Source organism: Pinus tabuliformis, chromosome 2_1 (assembly GCF_031772625.1).
Source record: "Pinus tabuliformis cultivar Carrire ecotype Pingquan chromosome 2_1, CPIR1, whole genome shotgun sequence".
NCBI lineage: Eukaryota > Viridiplantae > Streptophyta > Pinopsida > Pinales > Pinaceae > Pinus > Pinus tabuliformis.
The window spans coordinates 60,703,300-60,724,806 of record NC_142299.1 but is presented as its reverse complement, the minus strand read 5'-3'; the positions used below and the strand labels follow the sequence as shown (position 1 = coordinate 60,724,806).

The 21,507-nt window shown below is 38.3% G+C and overlaps 1 protein-coding gene across 2 annotated transcripts; it reads left to right on the top strand.

Moving 5' to 3' along the window:
- Positions 1–17,702: 17,702 nt before the first annotated feature.
- LOC149198774 (uncharacterized) lies at positions 17,703–19,786 on the top strand. Of its 2 annotated transcripts, none has more exons than XM_089402158.1 (2): positions 17,703–19,372; positions 19,485–19,786. In XM_089402158.1, the coding sequence occupies exon 1, from the start codon at positions 17,913–17,915 to the stop codon at positions 19,218–19,220; it is 1,308 nt and encodes a 435-aa protein (XP_089258284.1). In that variant the 5' UTR covers positions 17,703–17,912; the 3' UTR covers positions 19,221–19,372; positions 19,485–19,786. The 2 variants fall into 2 exon arrangements, with proteins under 2 accessions (XP_089258284.1, XP_089258283.1); XM_089402157.1 differs by having other exon boundaries at positions 17,783–19,267.
- The last annotated feature ends 1,721 nt before the right edge of the window (positions 19,787–21,507 follow it).

Below are 21,507 nucleotides of genomic sequence, written 5' to 3'. Positions count from 1 at the left end.
CAAGACTCTTCCAGAGGAAGAGGTGGTCGAAGAGGCAGAGGAAGATATTTCAGAGGCAGGGGGGCAGACACTCTCAAGGAGAAAAGTCAGATTTGTATTGCATACACTGTAAAAGAAATGGATCACATGATGCCTCCACATGCAAGATACCTTGGGATAAAATTGAGCAGCAAAGAAACCAACCCGAAGGTAAAACTAATGACACAGACAAAGGTAAAGCACTTGAATTAGCTCATTATGTCTTGGCATAATGTAATATTGGAGTAAATGAAGACTTGTTTAATGCTTCACTTGCTTCCTGGAAAAATGATTGGTTGCTTGACTCAGGAGCAACTTTCCACATGACTCATAGAAAATATTTGTTTGAAGAATTCACTGATAATGTTGATGGAGCAGTTTACTTTGTAGACCAATCAAAACTCAAGCCATCAGGGATTGGCACAATCGGGCTTAAATTGCCTGGTCTTCTAGACTTTCTTTTGCATCATGTTCTATATCTCCCACAGTTGAGGAGAAACTTGTTGTCCTTAGTCCACATCTGCCGGCAAGGTCACTCCATTCATATGTTTGATGGTAAGCTTGAGGTGAGAAAAGCATCTGACCACTCACTTGTCATGAGGGGGATAGAAGAAGAAAGGCTTCTCAAGTTGTAGGGTACCTCTGCTCATGCACAACATTTCTCATACAACTCTAATTATGAAGAAGGTACACTTCCATCAAGTCTATTATGGCATGCTATATTTGGACATTTGAACTATGACAACCTTCACTTATTAAAGAAAAATGGTGTTGCTGGATTGCCTACAATTCCTAGGAAGCTTAAGCAATGTGATGCTTGTATTCTAGGAAAGCATAGCAAACAACCCTTTCATGATTCACATTCCAGAGCACATAGAAAACTTGAACTTGGTCTAATGCCTGTCTCTTCTGAAAATGGAAATAAATATATGATGACATTTATTGATGACTACACCAGAATGTGTCGGGTATATTTATTGAAGAACAAATCTAATGCTTTTCAAACATTCAAGAACTTTCATGCATGGATTGAAAATGATGCACAATCTCATATTGCCTCTATTCACACCGATAATGAAAAAGAATACACTTCAAATGAATTTGAAAACTATCTTTGCCAACATGGGATCAAACATCAAACAATTGTCCCTTATAATCCCCAACAGAATGGGGTAGCTGAAAGAATGAATAGGAAAATCTTAAATATGGTATGCTCCATGCTCTTCTTCAAAAATGTAAAAGTAATGTTTTGGGTTGACGCTGTTCTATGTGCTACATATATAAAGAATAGATGTCCATCTAATACTATTAGAAATAAGACTACTTATGAAATGTGGTATGGGCACATTCCTTCGGTAAAGCATCTCAGGGTCTTTGGTTCCACCTATTATGCCTTGATACCAAAGGTACATATAAACAAGCTTGGTGCAAGAAGTCATAAGTGTATCTTCCTGGGGTATTCAAACACCTCCAAAGCATACCGTCTCTATGATGAAGTCAACAAAAAGTTTTTTGTCTTTAGAGATGTAATTTTTCTTGAATCATCCAAAACTGACAATGTTGTTGAAAGGCAACCTGGTCGCTTGGAAAAATTCACAAATGCAAAATCATTTCAAGAATTTGATAATCAGATTCCACATCTTGAAGGGGGGATTCCTATATTAGATCAACCTATGGAATCTTCTTCTGAAGCACTCTCTCCCCTGCACGAAACCCCAACAACAGATGATACTTTGAGTGATGTGATTGACAGAATTGGGAGACTAAATCTTGATTCAGTCCCAACTCAGTCAACGGAGCAGCCTGGACCATCTGAGAAAGGTCCCCCAAAGTGGCTGACAAAGACACTTGAAAGTGTTCATCCTGATGAGGTTGGAAAGACAGGAACTAGAAATGCAAACTCGCAAAATGGAGGTAATGTAGGTGACTCGGATTCACCTATTGATATGGATGTTTCTTATGATTATGAATTGAATTTGTCTACAGATTTTGAACCAAATTCCTTCAAAGAAGCTGCTTCTCATGATGAATGGAAAGAAGAAATGCAAAAGGAGTATGATGCCCTGATAAAGAATGGCACTTGGAAGCTGGTTGATCCTCCATTAGGAACCAAACCAATTGGCTACAAGTGGGTCTACAAGAACAAGTATAAAGCTGATGGCTCACTTGACAAGCACAAAGCCAGACTTGTGGCAAAAGGTTTTGAACAGAAGGAAGGGGTCGATTATGAGGAGACTTTTTCCCCCACAGCAAAATGGGCTACCATCCGGACACTCTTTGCCCTAGCAGCTCAGAACGGTTGGAAAGTCCATCAAATGGATGTAAAAATTTCTTTCTTGAATGGATATCTAAAAGAGAATGTTTTTATGTCCCAGCCTGAAGGATTTGTTGTGAAAGGACATTAACACAAAGTACACAAACTTGTAAAATCCTTGTATGGCCTCAAACAAGCACCGTGAGCCTGGTATGAAAAATTAACTGAGCATCTTTTGAAACTCAATTTCAAACATTATGATCTTGATGATGCAACTTTGTTTGTAAAGAAGGTTGGCAAAACAATTGTATATCTTGTGATATATGTAGATGATCTTTTGATGACAGGGAACAATGAAAGCGACATTGCATCCATAAAGAAGGAATTGAAGAAAGGTTTTGAAATGACTAATTTGGGCTATGTTCATTACTATCTTGGTATTGAAGTAACTCAACATCCGAAGTCCATATTCCTTTCTCAAAAGAAGTACACTGGAGATCTGTTGAACAGGTTTGGCATGACTAAATGCAATCCTCTTACGACTCCAACGGAACAAAACTTAAAGCTCACATCCATTGAAGGAAAAGAATTTGAGGATGCAACAAAGTATCGATAGCTTGTAGGAAGTCTCAACTACCTGACTACTACTAGACCAGACATTTCATTTGTTGTTGGAATCCTCTCCAGGTTTATGCAAAAACCTTGTGAGGGACATTGGTCTACTGCAAAAAGAGTTCTAAGGTACTTGAAGGGAACTCAAGACTTTGGAATTAAGTATACACAGGTGGGAGACTTCAGCTTGATTGGATACTCTGATTTATACTTCGATGGAGACAAAGATACTGGGGTATCTACTTCAGGTTATGCTATGAGTCTTGGATCAGGAGCTGTCTCCTGGAGATCATGCAAACAGTCAGTTCCAACAGATTCCACAATAGAGGCAGAATACATGGCAGCAGCTGAAGCAACAAAAGAAATTGTGTGGCTCCGGAAAATTCTTGAAGACTTACAAGTAAAACAAGTGCAATCAACCCCACTCATGGTTGACAATACATCTGCAATAAAATTGGCCAAGAACCCAAAGTTCCATGACCAAAAAAAGCATATCAATACTAAATATCATCTGATTCCAAATCATGTTGAGGCCAAAACAATCCATCTCCACCATTGTTCCACTAATGAGCAAATTGCAGACATCTTCACCAAAGCACTTGGAAGAGAAAAGCTTGAAAAATTTAGAGCGATGCTTGGACTCACCAATATTCCTTCAGATTAAGGGGGGGATGTTGACACCTAATCTTAAGGATTGGGTGAACAGCTGTAATTAATGTAAATAAATAATAGAGAAGACAGAGAGTCGGGAGATGAACCGAACAGTCACTCCCTCTTGTATATAATAATGAACAACCTGAATGAATAATATAGAGAGTTTTTGTTTTAAGGAGTTATATCCTGGCCTGAAACCTTCATCATCCAGTCGTCCCATAGAGATTAAACTAATGCGCATTTCTGGTACATGCCTGACCTATTTCAACAATATATCTTTTCCATCTTTCATCTTGATCTGGACATCTCCCACTCCAACAATACTGCAAAAATGATTATTCCCCAAATGCACTCTACCATAATCACCAGGATTATATGAAACAAAACTATATTTGCATGGGGTTACATGGTGAGATGCCCCAGAGTCAAGGATCCAATCAAAGCTACTGCTAGATGTATATGCACATGCATCCTCTACTGAAACAGTAAACAACACATCACCATTTGTGGCTACAATAGTAGTCTCACCTTCATTTGTGTTGGATGACTTGTGATTTGTACTCGATGGTCTCTGATCATTTTGTTCTTTCTTCCAAAATTGACATTCTTTCTTCATGTGCCCGGGTTTGCCACAATGAAAGTAGATGATCCTTCCTCTCCTTGATTTTGATCGGCCTCTCGATCTTGATCGCCCTTGCTGGCTTCGATCCATTCTCCTACCACGATCAGCTAGAGCTAGAGCTTCTCCTCCCTGGTTTTCCGCAATTGACTTGCATCGTAGCTCCTCATTCATTAAATTGTTGCTGACATCATCAAACTTCAGGGTCCCTGCAGTTGCTGAAGTGATCATAGCTACAATTAAATTTTCCTAGCTGTCTGGCATAGAACACATTAGCAAAATGGCTCTAATTTCATCATCTAAAATGATTTTAACATAGGCAAGCTGATTAGTAATAATATTAAATGCATTCAAGTGCTCAGCAACTGAAGCACCCTCCTTCATTTTGAGATTATAAAGCTTCTTCATCAAGAACACTTTGTTTAATGTCGTTTTCTTCTCATATAGATCACGGAGCTTCTTCCATAATCCTTCAGCCGTCTTTTCTCTGGACACATTGAAATACACATTCTTTGCTAGATCTTGGCGGATTGTTGTAATTGCCTTTCTATCTAGCTTATTCCATTCTTCATTTGTCATCGATGATTGTTTCTTTGTTATGCCCTCAATCGACAAATATTAATCCTTCAAAATCAGTATATCCTCCATCTGTGATTTACATAGGGCAAAATTAGCCTTGCTCAACTTCTCCATATCTGTAACTGTTGTCTCCATTTTCAATATATTGATGCCCAAAAACAAAAACTTCACTTAAAAATAAAAATTTAATTATTACTCTTTAAAATTTAGTAATAATGACCTTCCTCCTTTTAAAATACCCTTTTCAAAATTCCTGCTCCTTTTTAAAATATACTTTTCAAAATTCCAACATATAATTATATAAATATAAAAAACATATATAATGTTTTAACCTTTTCACATTTCACACATACATATGTTGGTTTGAAAAAAAAAACTTGACGTATATGTGCAAGGTTGATGAAAAAAAATACGAACTCCACGTAAAGCACTTATGCACTTCACGTTTTAGGCTTCATGGCATGTTTCACCATATGCCCACTACCTTTTTATTTCTTGCTAGAGTAAGGCGATGGCACTAAGCGGCTTGCACAGTGGATATTCGACCCTAGCTCTGATACCAGTTGTTAGTTCAGAGCATACATAACACACAACAGATTTATACTCAGAGACTTAGATGGCAATAGCAAAGAATAATTTTAGAGACAAACAAATGGAGAAACAACAAGATTACTCAATCAGAAACAACGGAATATATAAAACAATCACTGGAGAACAGAAATCACTCTGCATTATGTAACAGGCCTGAACCTTGGCTTCTGTTGTAGAGAGGGCTACTATTCTTTGTAGCCTTGACACCTAAGATACTGCTGCACCTGCAAATGTATACAAATAACATGTAATGGAATTTTTGGTGTCCATATCTCCAGCCATATATGCATCTGTAAATCCTTCAAGCACAGCCTCATCATGATCAAAACATAAACAATAATTACTAGTACCCTTGAGATACCTCAAAATCCATTTTACTACTTTCCAATGTTGTTTTCCTAGATTGGCAAGGAACTTACTTACTACTCCCACTGAATATGCAATGTCTGGTCGTGTGCATACCATGGCATACATCAAGCTGCCAACTGTTGAAGCATAAGGAATCTTGCTCATCTCTTCTTTCTCCTTGTCATCACTAGGACATAATTCAGTACTCAGCCTGAAGTGAGCTGCAAGGGGTGTACCAATTGGCTTGGCATCCTTCATATTAAACCTGTCAAGCATCTTCTTGATATATTTTTCTTGTGGCAGCCACATCCTTTTGTTTTTCCTGTCACGCATAATCCGCATGCCCAAAATCTGTTGTGTTGGTTCCAATATCATTTTCTAGAAGTCGGCCATGTTCATAAAACGGATCGGCAATTGGAACACTACATGCTTCGATAAATCTTTCTCGAAGTATTCCAACGACTTGAATCAGAGAATACTCAAGAGGCTGAGGAGAGATCATGGTCATACCATTTCTCGGCATTGTCCAACACCAGGTAGGTCGAGGACCACAGGAATCCTCAAAGATTCCAAGTGGTCAAGAGGGCCTGATTCCACTCAAAAGTAGGAGCTGGGGACTCCCTATGGCACCAGAAGAAACAATCACTTCGCCTCCTCTAGCCAGATTTAATACATCCCGATGAGTAATATTCGATCCCAAAACATAGTTACCGAGTTCGAGTTTGAATTCGAATTTGATTTGGTATTATTTAAAATTCAATGCCGAAAAAATTAGGCAATATATTTCTTATTTCATTATTCTAAATCATTTAAATGTAAAACTATAATATTGAAAACAACAAAAGCTCTTTTAAAATTGTTTCAATTATAAATATTGCAAATAAAATTATATATTTGACCAATTAACTCAGTTTTATATTTAGAATAGCAAGTAGGATAGTAGGTTTTAAGAGTTTTTTTATATTTAGAATAGCAATAGGATAGTAGGTTTTAAGATTTTTTTGTATTGATGCATTCATCCACCTACACCATAAATTATATGACACTTAATATAGATTGAATTTTCCAAGAAATTCTACATTACAATGAGCCAAATAAATTCCACATTATCAAGTATTTTATGTTCATAATGAAATGATATATTAAGTATGTGCAAACATTCTTTAAAAATATACACTGATATTATCAATTTCTAATTACTCATTTATCAAACCAAATCTACCTCTAATTTATAATTTATAGTAACAACGTTTATTGTTTTGTATAATACAAAATGTTAATCTGTGTAATTTAAAACTTACTCAAAATAATATAAAATGTTAATATGTGTAGTTTAATACTTATTCAAAATCTCACTCAAAAACATCCACTTTAAAAACCAAATTCCATTCACTAATATAATTCAAGGAATGTTTCTACTTGTTAAAATATGTTTGTTTAAATTTGATAAATCTACAAATTTACATTACTTTATTTTATAAACCCATAATTACCATATAAATTATAAATCATAAATTTGTAAATATTTCATTAAAAACCCTAAAAATTTCTTCATAATACAAAATGTTAATCTGTGTAATTTAATACTTACTCAAAATAATATAAAATGTTAATATGTGTAGTTTAATACTTATTCAAAATCTCAATAAAAAAATCCACTTTAAAAACAAAATTCCATTCACTAATATAATTCATGCAATATTTCTACTTGTTAAAATATGTTTGTTTAAATTTGATAAATCTACAAATTTACATTACTTTATTTTATAAACACATAATTACCATATAAATTATAAATCATAAATTTGTAAATATTTCATTAAAAACCCTAAAAAATTCTTCACTAATATAATTCATGCAATATTTTTACTTATTAAAATTAATTTGTTTAAATTTGATAAATCTATAAATTTATATTACTATATTACTTTATTTGATGAATACAGTAATTACAGCATATATTACTTGTAAAATTCTTATGGCATAAAATAACATCCTTCGTTATCATTTATTAACCATAACCTTATGCCATTTCGTAGATCCGAAAAGGGTTTTGAACCGTAAATAGGAAGCTAAAATCTGTAATTATGATTAGAAATCTACGATGGTCTTAATATATTAATCCGTGAAACTAAGATTGTGGACCTAATATGGAGTGTACCGTATCCAAATCGAAATCCAAATCCAAATCAATCGAATTGGAATCCAACGATTTATCCGTACCAAACCAAATCAGCGTATTTACTTAATTTTTTTTGGCCAATACAGCTGACTGACATTTGGCAAGTACCTAATACTATTTAGTATGAAATAGAAAGAAAGAAAGAAAGAATTTTTTTTAACTCCACGAGGCTAAAGATAGCTTATAGGACAGACTGCTACAAACAATAGTCTTAGGTTCGGGAGAATACAAGTTTGCATCTGCACAACTGCCTATGTGAACACTGAAAATAACGCAGGCCTTGGTGGAAATTTGAAAATTGAAATAATGCAGGGATCATTTAATGTTTGGAGAATTTAGTGTTTATAGGGTAATATTTTTATAGTAGGATAAATTAGCAAAAATAAAATATAATTTTTATAAAAAAAATTGAAAACAATAATTTCTATATTGTAAAAGAAATAGGAAATTTAGTTATAAATGGGAAATTTAGTTTCAAATTTAGATGTAAATTTGATTCTTTCAATCTCCTTTCGTTTTTGTTTTTCACAAATTCAGGTGCTGTATGTATTCAAAAAAAGAAGGGGAGACTAAGCTCCAGCAGTACAGGAGAAGAGCTCATAGGATGAGCTTGCATCTGAATTACATTGAGGGATTCCGCTGAAATGTTTCCATAATCTACTTGAAAGATTCTAACACAAGTGTAAATTCGGACAAACTGGAGCAGTAACAGACTAACTTTACAAAACATCTAATCTATGCTTATGTGACTGATTTGTCGAGTAGTGGAGTTCTCCGGGTGGCTGTCAGCTTCTGCAATTTTTATGCTAGAGGAGCTGGTACTTGGGGCGTTGATCTTGTCCTTCATATACCTGAGAATGTCAACAGATTCCTGAATGTGTGCACAAGTGTTTTTGAGAGAGATGAATTGCTCCTGCAGAGAGGAGATGCGATGAAGGAAAGGGGTAATGTCGGCTTCATATTTCGCTGAAATGATTCTGGAAGCAGCTTCGATTTCTTCATCCAAGAGGCGCTGATGAGCTCTAACTTGCTCTAGTTCTGGATGCTGGTCACGACAATGGAGGCAATCTTCACTGTGATCCATCCAAAAAACTTCAAATCGGATTTGGAACGATTCTGGATGAAGGCCCCCACAGACTGTATTGACGAGACTGATAACCAATATGATGAGTTGAGAGGCAGGGGAAAGAGCAGAAGGGGTTCTCGGATATTTGAAAGTAGAGTTGAGGATATTTCCAGGAATTGAGACAGATTCTAAAGCTATGCGATAGGAGGCAAGGTGAGATAAGGGTGGATTGCACTGAGGTGATCTGGAGGAGCTTGATAACCCAGAAAGGGAAAATCGGGCAGAAGGGCGCCTGATCAATGGAGCTATCACAGCATTGGAGGTCAAAAAATAACTGCTAATAAAGGGAGCGAGATCGAGGGGAGAAAAGAGCAAGAAGAGGGGCACTTGCAGATGAGAGGGGAGATTCCCATGATATATAGCCGGCGGGCAAAGGCCCAAAGCGAGCCAGATCACGTGGAGGAATCTAGGTCGATCACAGAGTTCAAAGGAGAAGTAATATTTAGGAGATACAACAATATTTGCTATAAGATATGAGGTTATTATCTGAAGATTGCAACAGAGGGCCTCAGGATTACTGGAAATTTCGCCGGAGTACGCTTTGACAGTAGCGCAGATCATATGACATAAATAGTTTAAATAATTCATGAAGATCACGGGAGGAACTGAAACGAATCTTCATTGTTACAGAACAGGCTTCCTTTGGGTCGAGAGCAAGCATGACTGGCCCTTTTGTCTGCCTCTCTATTGATGGTTCGGAGGATGTGATAGAATTGGAATTCCGTATCATGATTAATTAGAACTTTGCATCTATTGATGATTTGTTGCAAGAAAATATTAGAAGCTTTTCGCTGGCTATTCATTAAGTTGATAATGATAGCAGAATCACCGAAGATGAGAGCTTTTTTGATTCCCTGTGTCTGTAGCTGAAGAATGCCTTGGTAGAGGGCCAGGGCCTCAGCTCTATTGTTGGAGAGGGTCCCCAAACCCCATTCAAAAGAGACTAAGGGCTCGCCAAAGGGGTTGAAGATAATGCCCCCTGCTCCCGCAGCGCCTGGGTTAGATTTAGAGGCACCGTCAAAGAACAAGGAGTGAATGCTACTTGAGCGGAGTCAGTTGTCGAAGTCGGTTTGCTTTGAACGAATTTTCCATCTGGTCCTGTTAGCCTTGCCCGGATTGCTGCATGTGTTCACTGTCAACGGGATACTTATCTTTTCTGTTAGATTTCTTATGAAATCTTTTTCCTCGACCCATAGGCTGGATATGTCGATTTTTTTTGTGAGTTTAGAGGCGATTGTTTCAACCGCCATATTTTTTGCCTTAATACAGAGATGCCTGATAGAAGTCTCTTTATTTCTAAATATCATGTTGTTCCGGGCAATCCATATCCTCCAAAGAATAGCAAAAGGGAGAGCATCCCACACCCTCTTGGCAGGGTTGTGTTTCATGGATTACCAGGGGTAACTTCTTTTCCAGTTGTTTATAGCTTCTCCGATAGAATGCTAAGAATTCCAGAAGAAGGTCACGGAAGGATTGATGCCACTCCAACAAGAGACTGCGAAAGGGCATGAAATAAAAAGATGCTGAATAGACTCCTCTGCATCTTGACAATTAGGACATCTGGAAGGTCCCGCTATGCCTCTTTTTTTAAGATTCTCAGCCGTAAGAGTTTTTCCTTTCAAAAGAGTCCACATGAATAATTTAACCTTAGGTATAGCTTCTGCTTTCCAAACAGTTTTCCAGTGTATCCATGTTGGCGCTGGGTGTTCCTTGCTGTTCAAATATTCATACCCTGCTTTTATTGTGTAACTAGTGCCTGTAGGATCCCATCTGAAACCGTCCTTGTCATCTTTAAAGGTGGGAGCGATGCTGTGCAGATGATTACAGAAGTTATCAAAGTTGCCTTTGAGACGTTGAGGAATGGGAGGAAAATTCCATTGCATCCAAGCATGGGATACAACATCCCATTGAGAAATTTGGTTTAATTTATATATCCCTTTTCTTTGGAGGAATAGTGTTATTGATTTCATACCTGGGAGGCTGTTGATTGGCGGATTCCCCATGATTTTGTCAGTGCCGATGTTAACTTCCTTACCTCCTTTGGGCACCTTAGAGATGTTTTGCGCCATGAAGATGATGGCTTTTTTACAAAGCTTCAAATCTTTGTGCAGTTTCTGTTGGGGATCTCTGCTTCAAGAAGATGCTGCCTTGGTTGGCTAAGGTATTTTGCCTCCAGGACTTTCTTCCACCAAGCTGTTTGATTATCAATGAGTCTCCATATCAATTTTCCTCCAAAAGCTATATTCATGAGGATTGGGGATCTAATGCCAAGGCCACCTTTCTCCTGGTTTTGAGTGACTTGTTTCCAACCAACCAAGTTGAATTTTTTCTTCTCATTTTTCCCTCCCTGCCAAAGGAAGAATCTGAGAATACTGTCCATTTTACGGTGGAAAGAAGCTGGAGCCTGAGCCAAGGAAAATTGATAAAGAGGGAGGGAGGAAAGACCCGATTTTAAAAGCACAATTCGTCCAGCTGGATTGAGCCATGATGTTCCCCATATTTGTACTTTTCTTTTCATCTTGTCTAAGGTTAATTCCCAAACATCTGCCCTTACATTCCCAATACTCACCGACATTCCCAGGTAGCTGAAATAACCCCAATTTAACTTGCAAGGAACACCAAATATAGTGGCAATGCTTTGTATCGTTTGAGCTGAGGCGTTCCATCCGTAAATGCAGCTTTTGAGATGGTTAATCTGGCCCCCTGAATATCTCATGAATTGGTCTAATAAGGATTTGAATCTTCAAGCTATGAATGTAGTTGCCCCTCCCAACAGCAGAGTATCATCAGCGAATTGGGAATGATTGATATTTTTCACTCCATCTTCGAATTTAATACCAGTAATGAGGCTTGCTTGCCTCTTATGGTCAAGCACACCGCTGAAAGATTCTGCCATTAAGAGAAAAAGGTAAGGAGATAAGGGGCAGCCTTGTCTTAAACCCCTTGAGGAACGGAAAGAAGGTCCAGGTCTACCATTGATAAGTGGAGCAATCCAAGGGCCACAGATACTGGCTCTTATAATATCAAGTAAGGAGCGAGAAAAACCCATTTTCTGAAGTACAACAAAAAGAAAGGAATGCCTAACCCTGTCAAAGGCATTTGCCAAGTCTAGTTTCAAAATGAAACCCTTTTCGTTCCTGGAGTAACTAGAGTGAATGGCTTCCTGAACCAAGAGAATGGAATCATATATTTGTCTGTTAGCCATGAAGCCTCCTTGGTTTTTTGAAATTGACATCCACAGAAGAGATTTGAGACGAGAGGCGAGGATTTTTGTGAATATTTTATAGGAGGAGTTGCATAAGGATATTGGCCTAAATCGGGAGAAGTTAGAAGGGCGGTTCTCCTTTGGGATGAGGGCCAGGTGTGTTGCATTTGTGTAGCCTCCTATTTTGCCTTTCCTCTGTATCCATTTGAAGTATTTTATGAGATCCTTTTTTATCAACTCCCAATATTCTCTATAAAAGCATATTGGGAAGCCGTCCGGCCCGGGTGCCTTGTTGGGCTGAAGACACCAGATTGCTTCCTTAACTTCATCCTCTTTTATCTCTTCTGTCAGCCTTTTATTTAAGTCTGTTGTGATCTTTGTTGGCAAATGCTGTAAGAGGTCAGCGTAGGATTCTTCCTCCCTTGTTTCAGATAGGAGCTCCTTGAAGTGGTCTGAGGCAACACTTTTAATAGCTGTTTGATCAATATGTTGGATCCCTGCATTGTCTGTGATGGCTGTTATGTTGTTTTTAATTTTCCGAACAGTAGCTTGCTTATGAAAGAAAGAGGTGTTCTTATCTCCGCTTTTCAGCCAAGTCTGCCTAGATTTTATACGCCATTTTTCTTCTTCCTCTCTTTTGATGCTGCATAACTGATTATAAAGCTTTTCTTCTTGGATCTTTTCAACCTGATGATACTCTTGATTTTCTAATGTAGAATGGAAATCTTTGATCTTGGCTTTTACCTCTCTTTTTTGTTTCTCTGGTTCATCATAATGCGTTTTGGCCCAATTTTTGAGCGCTCTGTTCACATTTTTTAATTTGCTCTCCCATATAAATCCTGGAGATCCTTCGATGTGTTGACGCCAGGTTTGCTGTATCAGGCTTTTGGCTTCTGAATAATCGCTCCAAATGTGATTGTACTTGAAGGGAAGAGGCCCAAGAGGTCTGTACGAATCAATAGTTAAAATGATGGGGTAGTGATCTGAGACAGCGAAGGGCAGAATGGAGACATTGACAGCTGAATATGAGGAAAGAAAGGAGATGTTGACCAGAAACCGATCCAGTCGCTCCATAATGTTGCTGCTACCCAATCTGCGATTATTCCAGGTGTATTTTCGGTTTTTTGGTATGATGTCAATCAGATCACCGTGTTGCATTATTGCTTCCAGCTGATTTCTGAATGGATCGGGAGTAAAGCTGCCCCCACGTTTTTCATTGGCATGTAAAATCAAGTTTAGATCGCCCCCTAAGATAATATTGCTACTGTCTTCTTCTATTATGTTCTCATTGAGTGAATCCCAACAGGCTTCTTTGTCCCGATAATGATTGGGGGCGTAGACGTTGTATATAACAATCTGCTGGTTGGTCTTATTGTTCCTTAACATTGTCTTTAACAAGTGTTGTTCTATCACTTCAGCTTCTCTGTTCCATTCTTCCTGGTTCCAGATAGTTGTAATCCCACCTGAGGCACCTCTGGAGTCGCATGCGCATCCTCTATAACGCTTATGATGAACAATGATCTTATCAATTTCTGAATTTCGTTGTTTTGTTTCCTACAATAAAATAATGGATGGTTGCTCTTGATTTATAAGATCCTTTAAGGCATTGATTTTAGAGGGGTTCCCTAATCCCCTGCTGTTCCATGAAAGAATTTTAATCATTTCAAAACTGTGATTCGAGGAGTTGCTCTCCCTCCTTTATCTTTGCTTGCTGTTTCCTTGTCTATTGATCCTTGTATGTATGATTCTATAGGATTCTGGAGTCCTAGAGCTATGTCTTTTTGAGCGTTCTCATCCCTATGCTGTTTGGAAGATTTTCTTCCTGACTTCTTTTGACCATCTAGAGAAGATCCATGATCTTTGGAATTGCTTTGAGTGATTCTAGGAGGGGGAGGATCAGATGAAAGGGAGGAGGGAATGACCAAGATACGAGGAGAAGAGGGAGGCTCAGAATGAAGAGGAGAGTCTTTAGGAAGAGAAAGAACTTGAAAGGGATTTGAGGAGGGAGAAGTAGGGAGGGGATTCAGCTGGCGGGCAGAAGAAAGAGATTTCTGAGGGGGAGAGGGTGAGGCGGAAGGATTGCGAGAGATGGGAGGGTTGGATGAGATGGGAGGGTTATGAGAGGAAGGTCCAGCATCATTAGGCAGCTTGTAGCTAGGGGTTGTTTTTTTCTTTTTTACCGTTTCCCATTGTTCCTCTTGCGGATTATTGTCAACATTAGAAAGCTTAGGACAAAGATTAGCAAAGTGGCCGTACTCGTGACATACCTTACACTTGAAAGGGATCTGCTCATAATCGAGCTACTGAATGTGCGACCATTCGTCAACTTTAAGCTTAATGGCCTCAGGAAGGCCTTTGCCCAGGTCCACTTCAACGCAAATTCAGGTGCAAGCCTGCATATTGTCTCTTGGCTCGCTTCAGTCGATGTATTTCCCGACTGCATTTCCAATGGCACAAACCGATTCGTCTCCCCAGCAATGCAATGGGAGGTGAGGGAGACGAACCCAAACGGGAACCGCGTTAGGGATATCCAACTCCGGATCAAAGTCTGGTGTCCATTTGTTTAGGTACAACCCTCTAGAATCCATGAAGTAAGGTCTGTTGCGAAAAATCAAATCCTTGTCTTCCTTTGTCTCAAAGTGGAAGGTGAAGTAACCCTTCCCACAAAATCTGATAGAAATTTTCCCTTGTATTTTATCTGTCCAGTTCCTTTCCACCCACCTTTGAACTATTTTTGGTGAGGGCCAAAGACCAGTAAACTGTCCTATGAGACCTTTTTCAGCAAGAGCAAGAGCAGCCATTCTTGGCAAAGTAGGAGGGAGAGAGACTTCCTGTAACCCCTCGATTTTTTTAACAAACTTGGAGATCGAAGGACGAGTTCGTTGAGGTGGGAGAGAGTTTATCAGAGCCGAAAAAGCTTGCTGTTGCGCTGCCTCCTCCGGTGGAGCCTCCGGAGGGGCCATCTGAGCTGAAGAGGAACAAACTCAAGTGAGTTAAAGGAGTTGGCAGGCAGGAGCCTTCAGAGAACACCGGTCATGGCACAGTGATCCAGATTTAAACAGGAACGCAATAGATTACAGAGGTAACCATAAATACAGAGATGCGATAACCATAAAAACAGAGATGCAGCGGAAATAATATTTCATTTCATTAATGGAGAATACTGAAATATGCTTACAAATAGAAATAACCCAGCTAGGGCGATGGTAGCTTATCTCTGAGAAGAGATGTGTCGGCTACATGCCTCTGAACTGTTTCGAACTGTCTTTACAATGAGGCTCGAAGGCCTATTTATTATTGAGAAACAATGGAAAACCCTTCACATTCCAAAACCTAACCCTAGAAGATGAAACGCCAAATTGTGGGACCCGTTTTGGGGTGAGTTGGACAGCCAACTTCCCGGGGTCGCGAATTGGTCGTATTATCTCCGTTTGACGCGCATGATAGCTCGTTGGAAAGATCTCTCCGAGGACTACGACGGAAAAGACGATTTTTATCAAAAAAATCACTGGTGGTGGATTTCCCAAAAAACGTCGTTTAGGGCCTCAAAACGGCTCCGGAAGTTTAGGACCCGAAAAACTGCTAAAAATAGTAAACTGTGTTGTAATTAAGGAAACTGAAAAACTGAAAGAGATAGTTGTGGGGGTCCAAGTGGGATAGGTGGGTGGGCACCAACATCCACCTGGATCACACAGGAGCTCCGGGAGCCCAACAGCAGGGCTGTCAGGCGAGGGTGAGCAGGGATCCTCAGGGCCGAAGGAGCAGGACGCGGAGGCAGCGCGAATCACAATCTCCTTTTGATTTTGTTATTTCACTACTATTGACTCATTTTTCCAGAATACAAATTGTTAATCCAGGCACCATTGTATTGTTTAACCAAATGTGACTCAAATTTGATTTTTAAATCTACCCTTTGAAGCAATCAACAGAGATGAGTTAGTAATTTCTATATAATGGAAAATTGCAATAAAACAAAGAGATAACTTCTATCTTAACTAAAACAATAAATTGGTTGCAAATTTTATATTAAAAAAGCTGTAATTTTTATATTGAAAAAAATATAAACCAATAAATCTCAATGTTAAATGGATAACTAGTTAGTAATTTGTATATAATGGAAAATTGCAATAAATAAAAAAAATAGATAACTTCTATCTTAACAAAAACTATAAAATAGTAAATTAGTTGCAAACTGGTAGCTCTTATATAAAAATACAAAAAATCATAATTTCTATATTGGAAAAAATCATAAACTGACAAATTTAAGTATTAAATGGATAACTCCCAAAAAAAAAATAGAAAAAAGATAAATCCCGTATTAATTTTTTTTATAGAAGTTATAAAATAGAATAGCTTAGTTGCAAATGCATAACTTTTATACCAAAAAATAGAAAAACATAAAAATGATCTATAACATTTTAGGCCGGAGAAATTAATATTGGAAATAACTATACACAAAAATTTATGTTAAAGAAAGATTTAACCAATTTTTACATAATGATTTTTCATTTTTTAAAATTAAAAAAGAAAAAGAAAAAAACCTTAAATATTTGTAAAATGTATAATGTGAAATTTTATGCTTATTAATTTTACCGGTCTAATTTTTCGAGTATCAAATCAAATTCAAATTTAATAATTATAATTTTTGATCAAAAATACAACACAATCATCATTTTCAATTAAGAAGATACACTGCAATTCTTAATCACTCAATAATTTTAATCCATAAAAGGCACTGCAATTCTTTAAACACTGAATATCAAGAAAATCCATGCATCGCTTTTTAGTTAAATGGTCGCCTTCCACCTCCTTTCTAATAATTGACTTCGTTTCTTTCTATTAGATTTTTCTGAACTATTTGAAATCTACGATTGCATTTGATCAGATAAAATAACCAGGCTCATTCATTAATAAATTCTATTTGTGCTACTTACAGTAAATTGGGTCTATAATATTGATATGATTGTTTTTGCGAGGGAGCATCTTAGCCACCAGATATCAGAACACACATTTTTGCAACGAAGGTTTCAGATTTACTATGTCCAGGGCAATCACCCGAATCTGAAAATATCTAGTATTGAGATATGCCAAGCATTAAACTCATTTACAAATTCACATAATATCATAAATCCTAAATATCATCTCAGAAATAAAAATACGGAGAATATTCTACTGTCCTAGTGCAGAAATAACTTCTCAGATCTTCTTCACTTTTAATTTCACTCACTTTGGCCTCTCACCTTTATGGTGGCCATATGAAAGGTATACAATGGGCTCTCCCAAATGCTTTTCTGTCCTAATCATAGTTGTTAGATCTTTCGTAAGACGATTCAACAAAAAGCGTTATTAGGCGATTGAACAATGCTCTCTGCTTGACATCTGTGCGCTTTTTACGGAGGAGTTCCAGATAGAGTCCATTTGAATTCTGAGCGGAGTTTATGGCAATGAACTCCAGCGCCGGCGAAGCCTTTTCGTGGCCTCAAGGATGGCGTTAAAGTCCCTTTTGTTGGCGAAATCAGGTGGGTATTTTTGAAGGAGGCAGTGAAAGTATGGCTGCGAAATCCGAAGAATTTGGCACTGTTAATATGGGGTATTGTTGTGGCAGTATCTGGAGCTATTCTTTTTTTGGTTCTGGTTGGCTTTCTTAACAGGGCCGTGCCTAAAAAGAGTGAGAGGGATGCCTGGTTTGAGGTCAATAATCAAATTCTAAATGCGCTTTTTACCATGATGTGCCTTTATCTACACCCACAACGTTGTTATCATCTTTTACTTCTCATTAGATGGAAACCAGAGGACATTGTCAATCTTAGAAAGGTCTACTGTAAAAATGAGACTTACAAACCTCATGAGTGGGCACACATGATGGTAGTTGTGCTACTTCTGCAAATAAATTGTTTTGCGCAGTATGCGCTCTGTGGTCTGAATTGGGGCTATAAGAGATCACAGCGTCCAGCTATTGGAGTGGGTTTGTGCGTTTCTATTGCAATAGGCGCCCCTGTTGCAGCTGGTCTTTATCTTATCCTGAGTCCTCTTGGGAAAGATTACGAAGTTGAAGGTGATTTGGAGACTACGGTTATAAGTATCACTGATGCAGATGTTATTAGGATAGATGATAACTCTGTGAAAAACAAATCTACATACGCGCGGCTTGAGAAGAAATACTCTCTTCTTAGAAGAGGTAGTAAAAGAATGGAACCTAAACCGGAATGGCAGGGAGGTCTATTTGACTGCTGGAGTGATCCTTCTGTTGCATTTTTTTCAACATTTTGTGGGTTCTGCGTTTTTGGGTGGAATATGGATAGACTGGGGTTTGGGAACATGTATGTGCACATAGTGACCTTCATTTTGTTGTGCATGGCCCCTTATTGGATCTTCACCTTGGCTGCTGTCAATATTGATAATGAGAATATTCGGGAAGGTCTTGGTATCACTGGGATCATTCTTTGCGTGTTTGGGCTTCTGTACGGTGGGTTTTGGAGGATTCAGATGCGGAAGAGGTTTGGCTTACCTGGAAATGGCTGCTGTTGTGGGCAGCCTAATGTGACAGATCTAATGCAGTGGCTTTTCTGCGGTGTTTGTTCTCTCTGTCAGGAGGTTCGCACTGGAAATTTCTATGAGGTCTGTGAGGATAAACTCTATTCTAAAAAATATCTTGGCCAAGATTCACAAGACCTGAGAGATGCTTCACCGAGTTTGGCTCCGTTGGGTCATGAACCAGGATCACCAGCTTTGAATTCACCCTCTTGGGTCAAATCAGACATGTCACCAAATTTGAATGCTCAAGCTTCAGTGTCGCCAGTTTTGAGTCCAATGCATTATTCCATTGAAAACTCTCTTCCTCCACAGGGTATGCCCCTTGTGCGGGAAGGGTCGACATTTCCTTTGTCTAACTTTCTTTCAGCGGAAACTCATATTACGATTTCTCCAGATTCAGAATCAGCGGATGCACATAACGTGGCAGCTCAAACAGAAAATCTAAAGAGGGACGGCTATCCGATGAATGCACCCATTCCCCAGAGACTGGAAAAATAAGAATAGGGCATTAACGCAATCATACTCCTATGGTTGATGGCTGGAAGGTTAAATTGAATTACCCTGGAAACTTGTCCAGTATTAAGATGCATCTAGACATTGACTTGTTCTGTAGCTTTCTGCAGTGCCCATTGTTACAGTTTACACTTCAGGTTTGGTTGATTCTTTTCTTTATTCGATACAGTGGTTAGATAGAAACGTTCATTGGCATTGTTCTTTAGTCCATGAAACCTTACCTTACTTAGAAGGGGTTGATTGGTGCAGGAACAACATTTCGAGCTTTACAGATCATCCATCCGTCTTTTATGTTGCTCCACGGACTGTGAAAGTAAGAAATGTGAGATAAGAGCAGTCAACAGTTCCTCACTGATGTATATTTGTCTGCAAATACGCAGAATATGAGATTCTGATTTTTAACTGTGTTGATGCAATTTAATTTTGCTTTCTCATCTAAATTATCTGACTGAATCCTCTGTAGTGAGTTAGTAATATATTTTGGGACAAATTGCATTACCTGTACTGAACCACATCCTAACATGGAATATTGCCCGTGTATGGTTTGCATTTATGTTCTGTACATTCAAATTTACATGATTTATGGTTCTATGGACAAAGCTGGATAGTTCTTTCTAATTCTTGATCACTATGTGGATCCAATACATTGAACTTGGAGCATTGCTGACAAATGAAGAGGATTTTAAAAGAAAAATTATGCCTTCATCTGATCTACAACCTGTGAGGGAAATTTTACTTCTATCTAGCTTAGGCAGCCTCTCCATAAAACACTACCTTTTGGTAGCAAAAGTGGAAAAAGGCAAACCTCTAGAGCTGGAGGCGAATGAAGAGGAGCAGGGCAAACTTTCCAGAGCTGGGAGGGAATGAAGGGGAGCAGTGGGAGTCTAACACAGGTCGACTAAAAGTGAGTCATGTTCGACTCAAGGAGACAAGGATGAGCTGGTCTGGTGATTCTCTACCCCCAGACTCGGTTTCAATGCAATGCAATGTTTGTTAACAGATCGGCCTAATGGAATCTAATGGCAGTGGAAACCACTTTGGAAAATCAAGTCCCCACTAAAAGCATGAAGCAAGGATCTTCATGTGGCTGGCCATATAGAACAAGGCCCTACTCTGTGTAAGTACTACATGGTACAGAAGAGGATTGGACATGGGCCAAGTCGATGTACTTTATACAAGCTGGATGAGGAAGCTATAGGAGATCATCTTGCCCATATTCTTCCCCATTGTGGGCTGGAATGGATAGCCTGATACGGGTAGGAGGTGCTGGGCAAGGTGAAACTAAAGTAGTAAGTTTTACACAGTGGCAGTAGAAGCCAGATTTAAAAGAGTTCAAAGCTTTACTCTTGATAGTTGGGAATTTGGTTTGCAAGGAACGTTGACGCTTTTGAAGGGAGATTCATCCCACCTTTCCAGTGTGCATCCCAACACAGATTTATATTTGCTAGTTATATAACTCTTCCCAAAGCAATGCCTGAGAGGCAGCCTTTTCACGATTTTGACGGAGCAAGCCAAGGATCTCCTCTTAAATATAAATATAAAGCAAGTGGCATAATTTTTTTTAAGACACCCACTTTTTCAGGGTCAAGGCCAGATTGGGAGAGGAATTTGATAGTTATGCTGAGCTCCTTGCTTTGAAATTGCTTATTAATATACTTTGTAAAAAGGGGTTCAAGCTTCAGATTTTTGGTGGTAATAAATTCGATGAAGGGTGAATTTACGGTGGGGAAATGGTCTTAATTCTGATTTTTGATGAGTTAAAAGGTTGATTTCTGACTCCATTTCTTTTTTCATCATGCCTATAGAGAACTCAACTCTGAAATTGATCTCTGGTGACTCAATTGGTGGTAATAATTTGGATGAAGGATGAATTTAGAATGGGGATCTGGTCTGAATTCAATCTCTGGTGACTCAATTGATGGTAATAATTTGGATGAAGGGTAAATTTAGAATGGGGATCTGGTCTTAATCCTGATCTTTGATAAGTTAAAAGGTCAATTTCTGTTTTTAACTCCATTTCCTTTTTAACAAATCAAGGATCTCCTCCCAAATATAAATATAAAGCAAGTGGCATGAATTTTTTTAAGACACCCACTTTTTCAGGGTCAAGGCCAGATTGGGAGAGGAATTTGACAGTTATGCTGAGCTCCTTGCTTTGAAATTGCTTATTAATATACTTTGTAAAAAGGGGTTCAAACTTCAGATTTTTGGTGGTAATAAATTCGATGAAGGGTGAATTTACGGTGGGGAAATGGTCTTAATTCTGATTTTT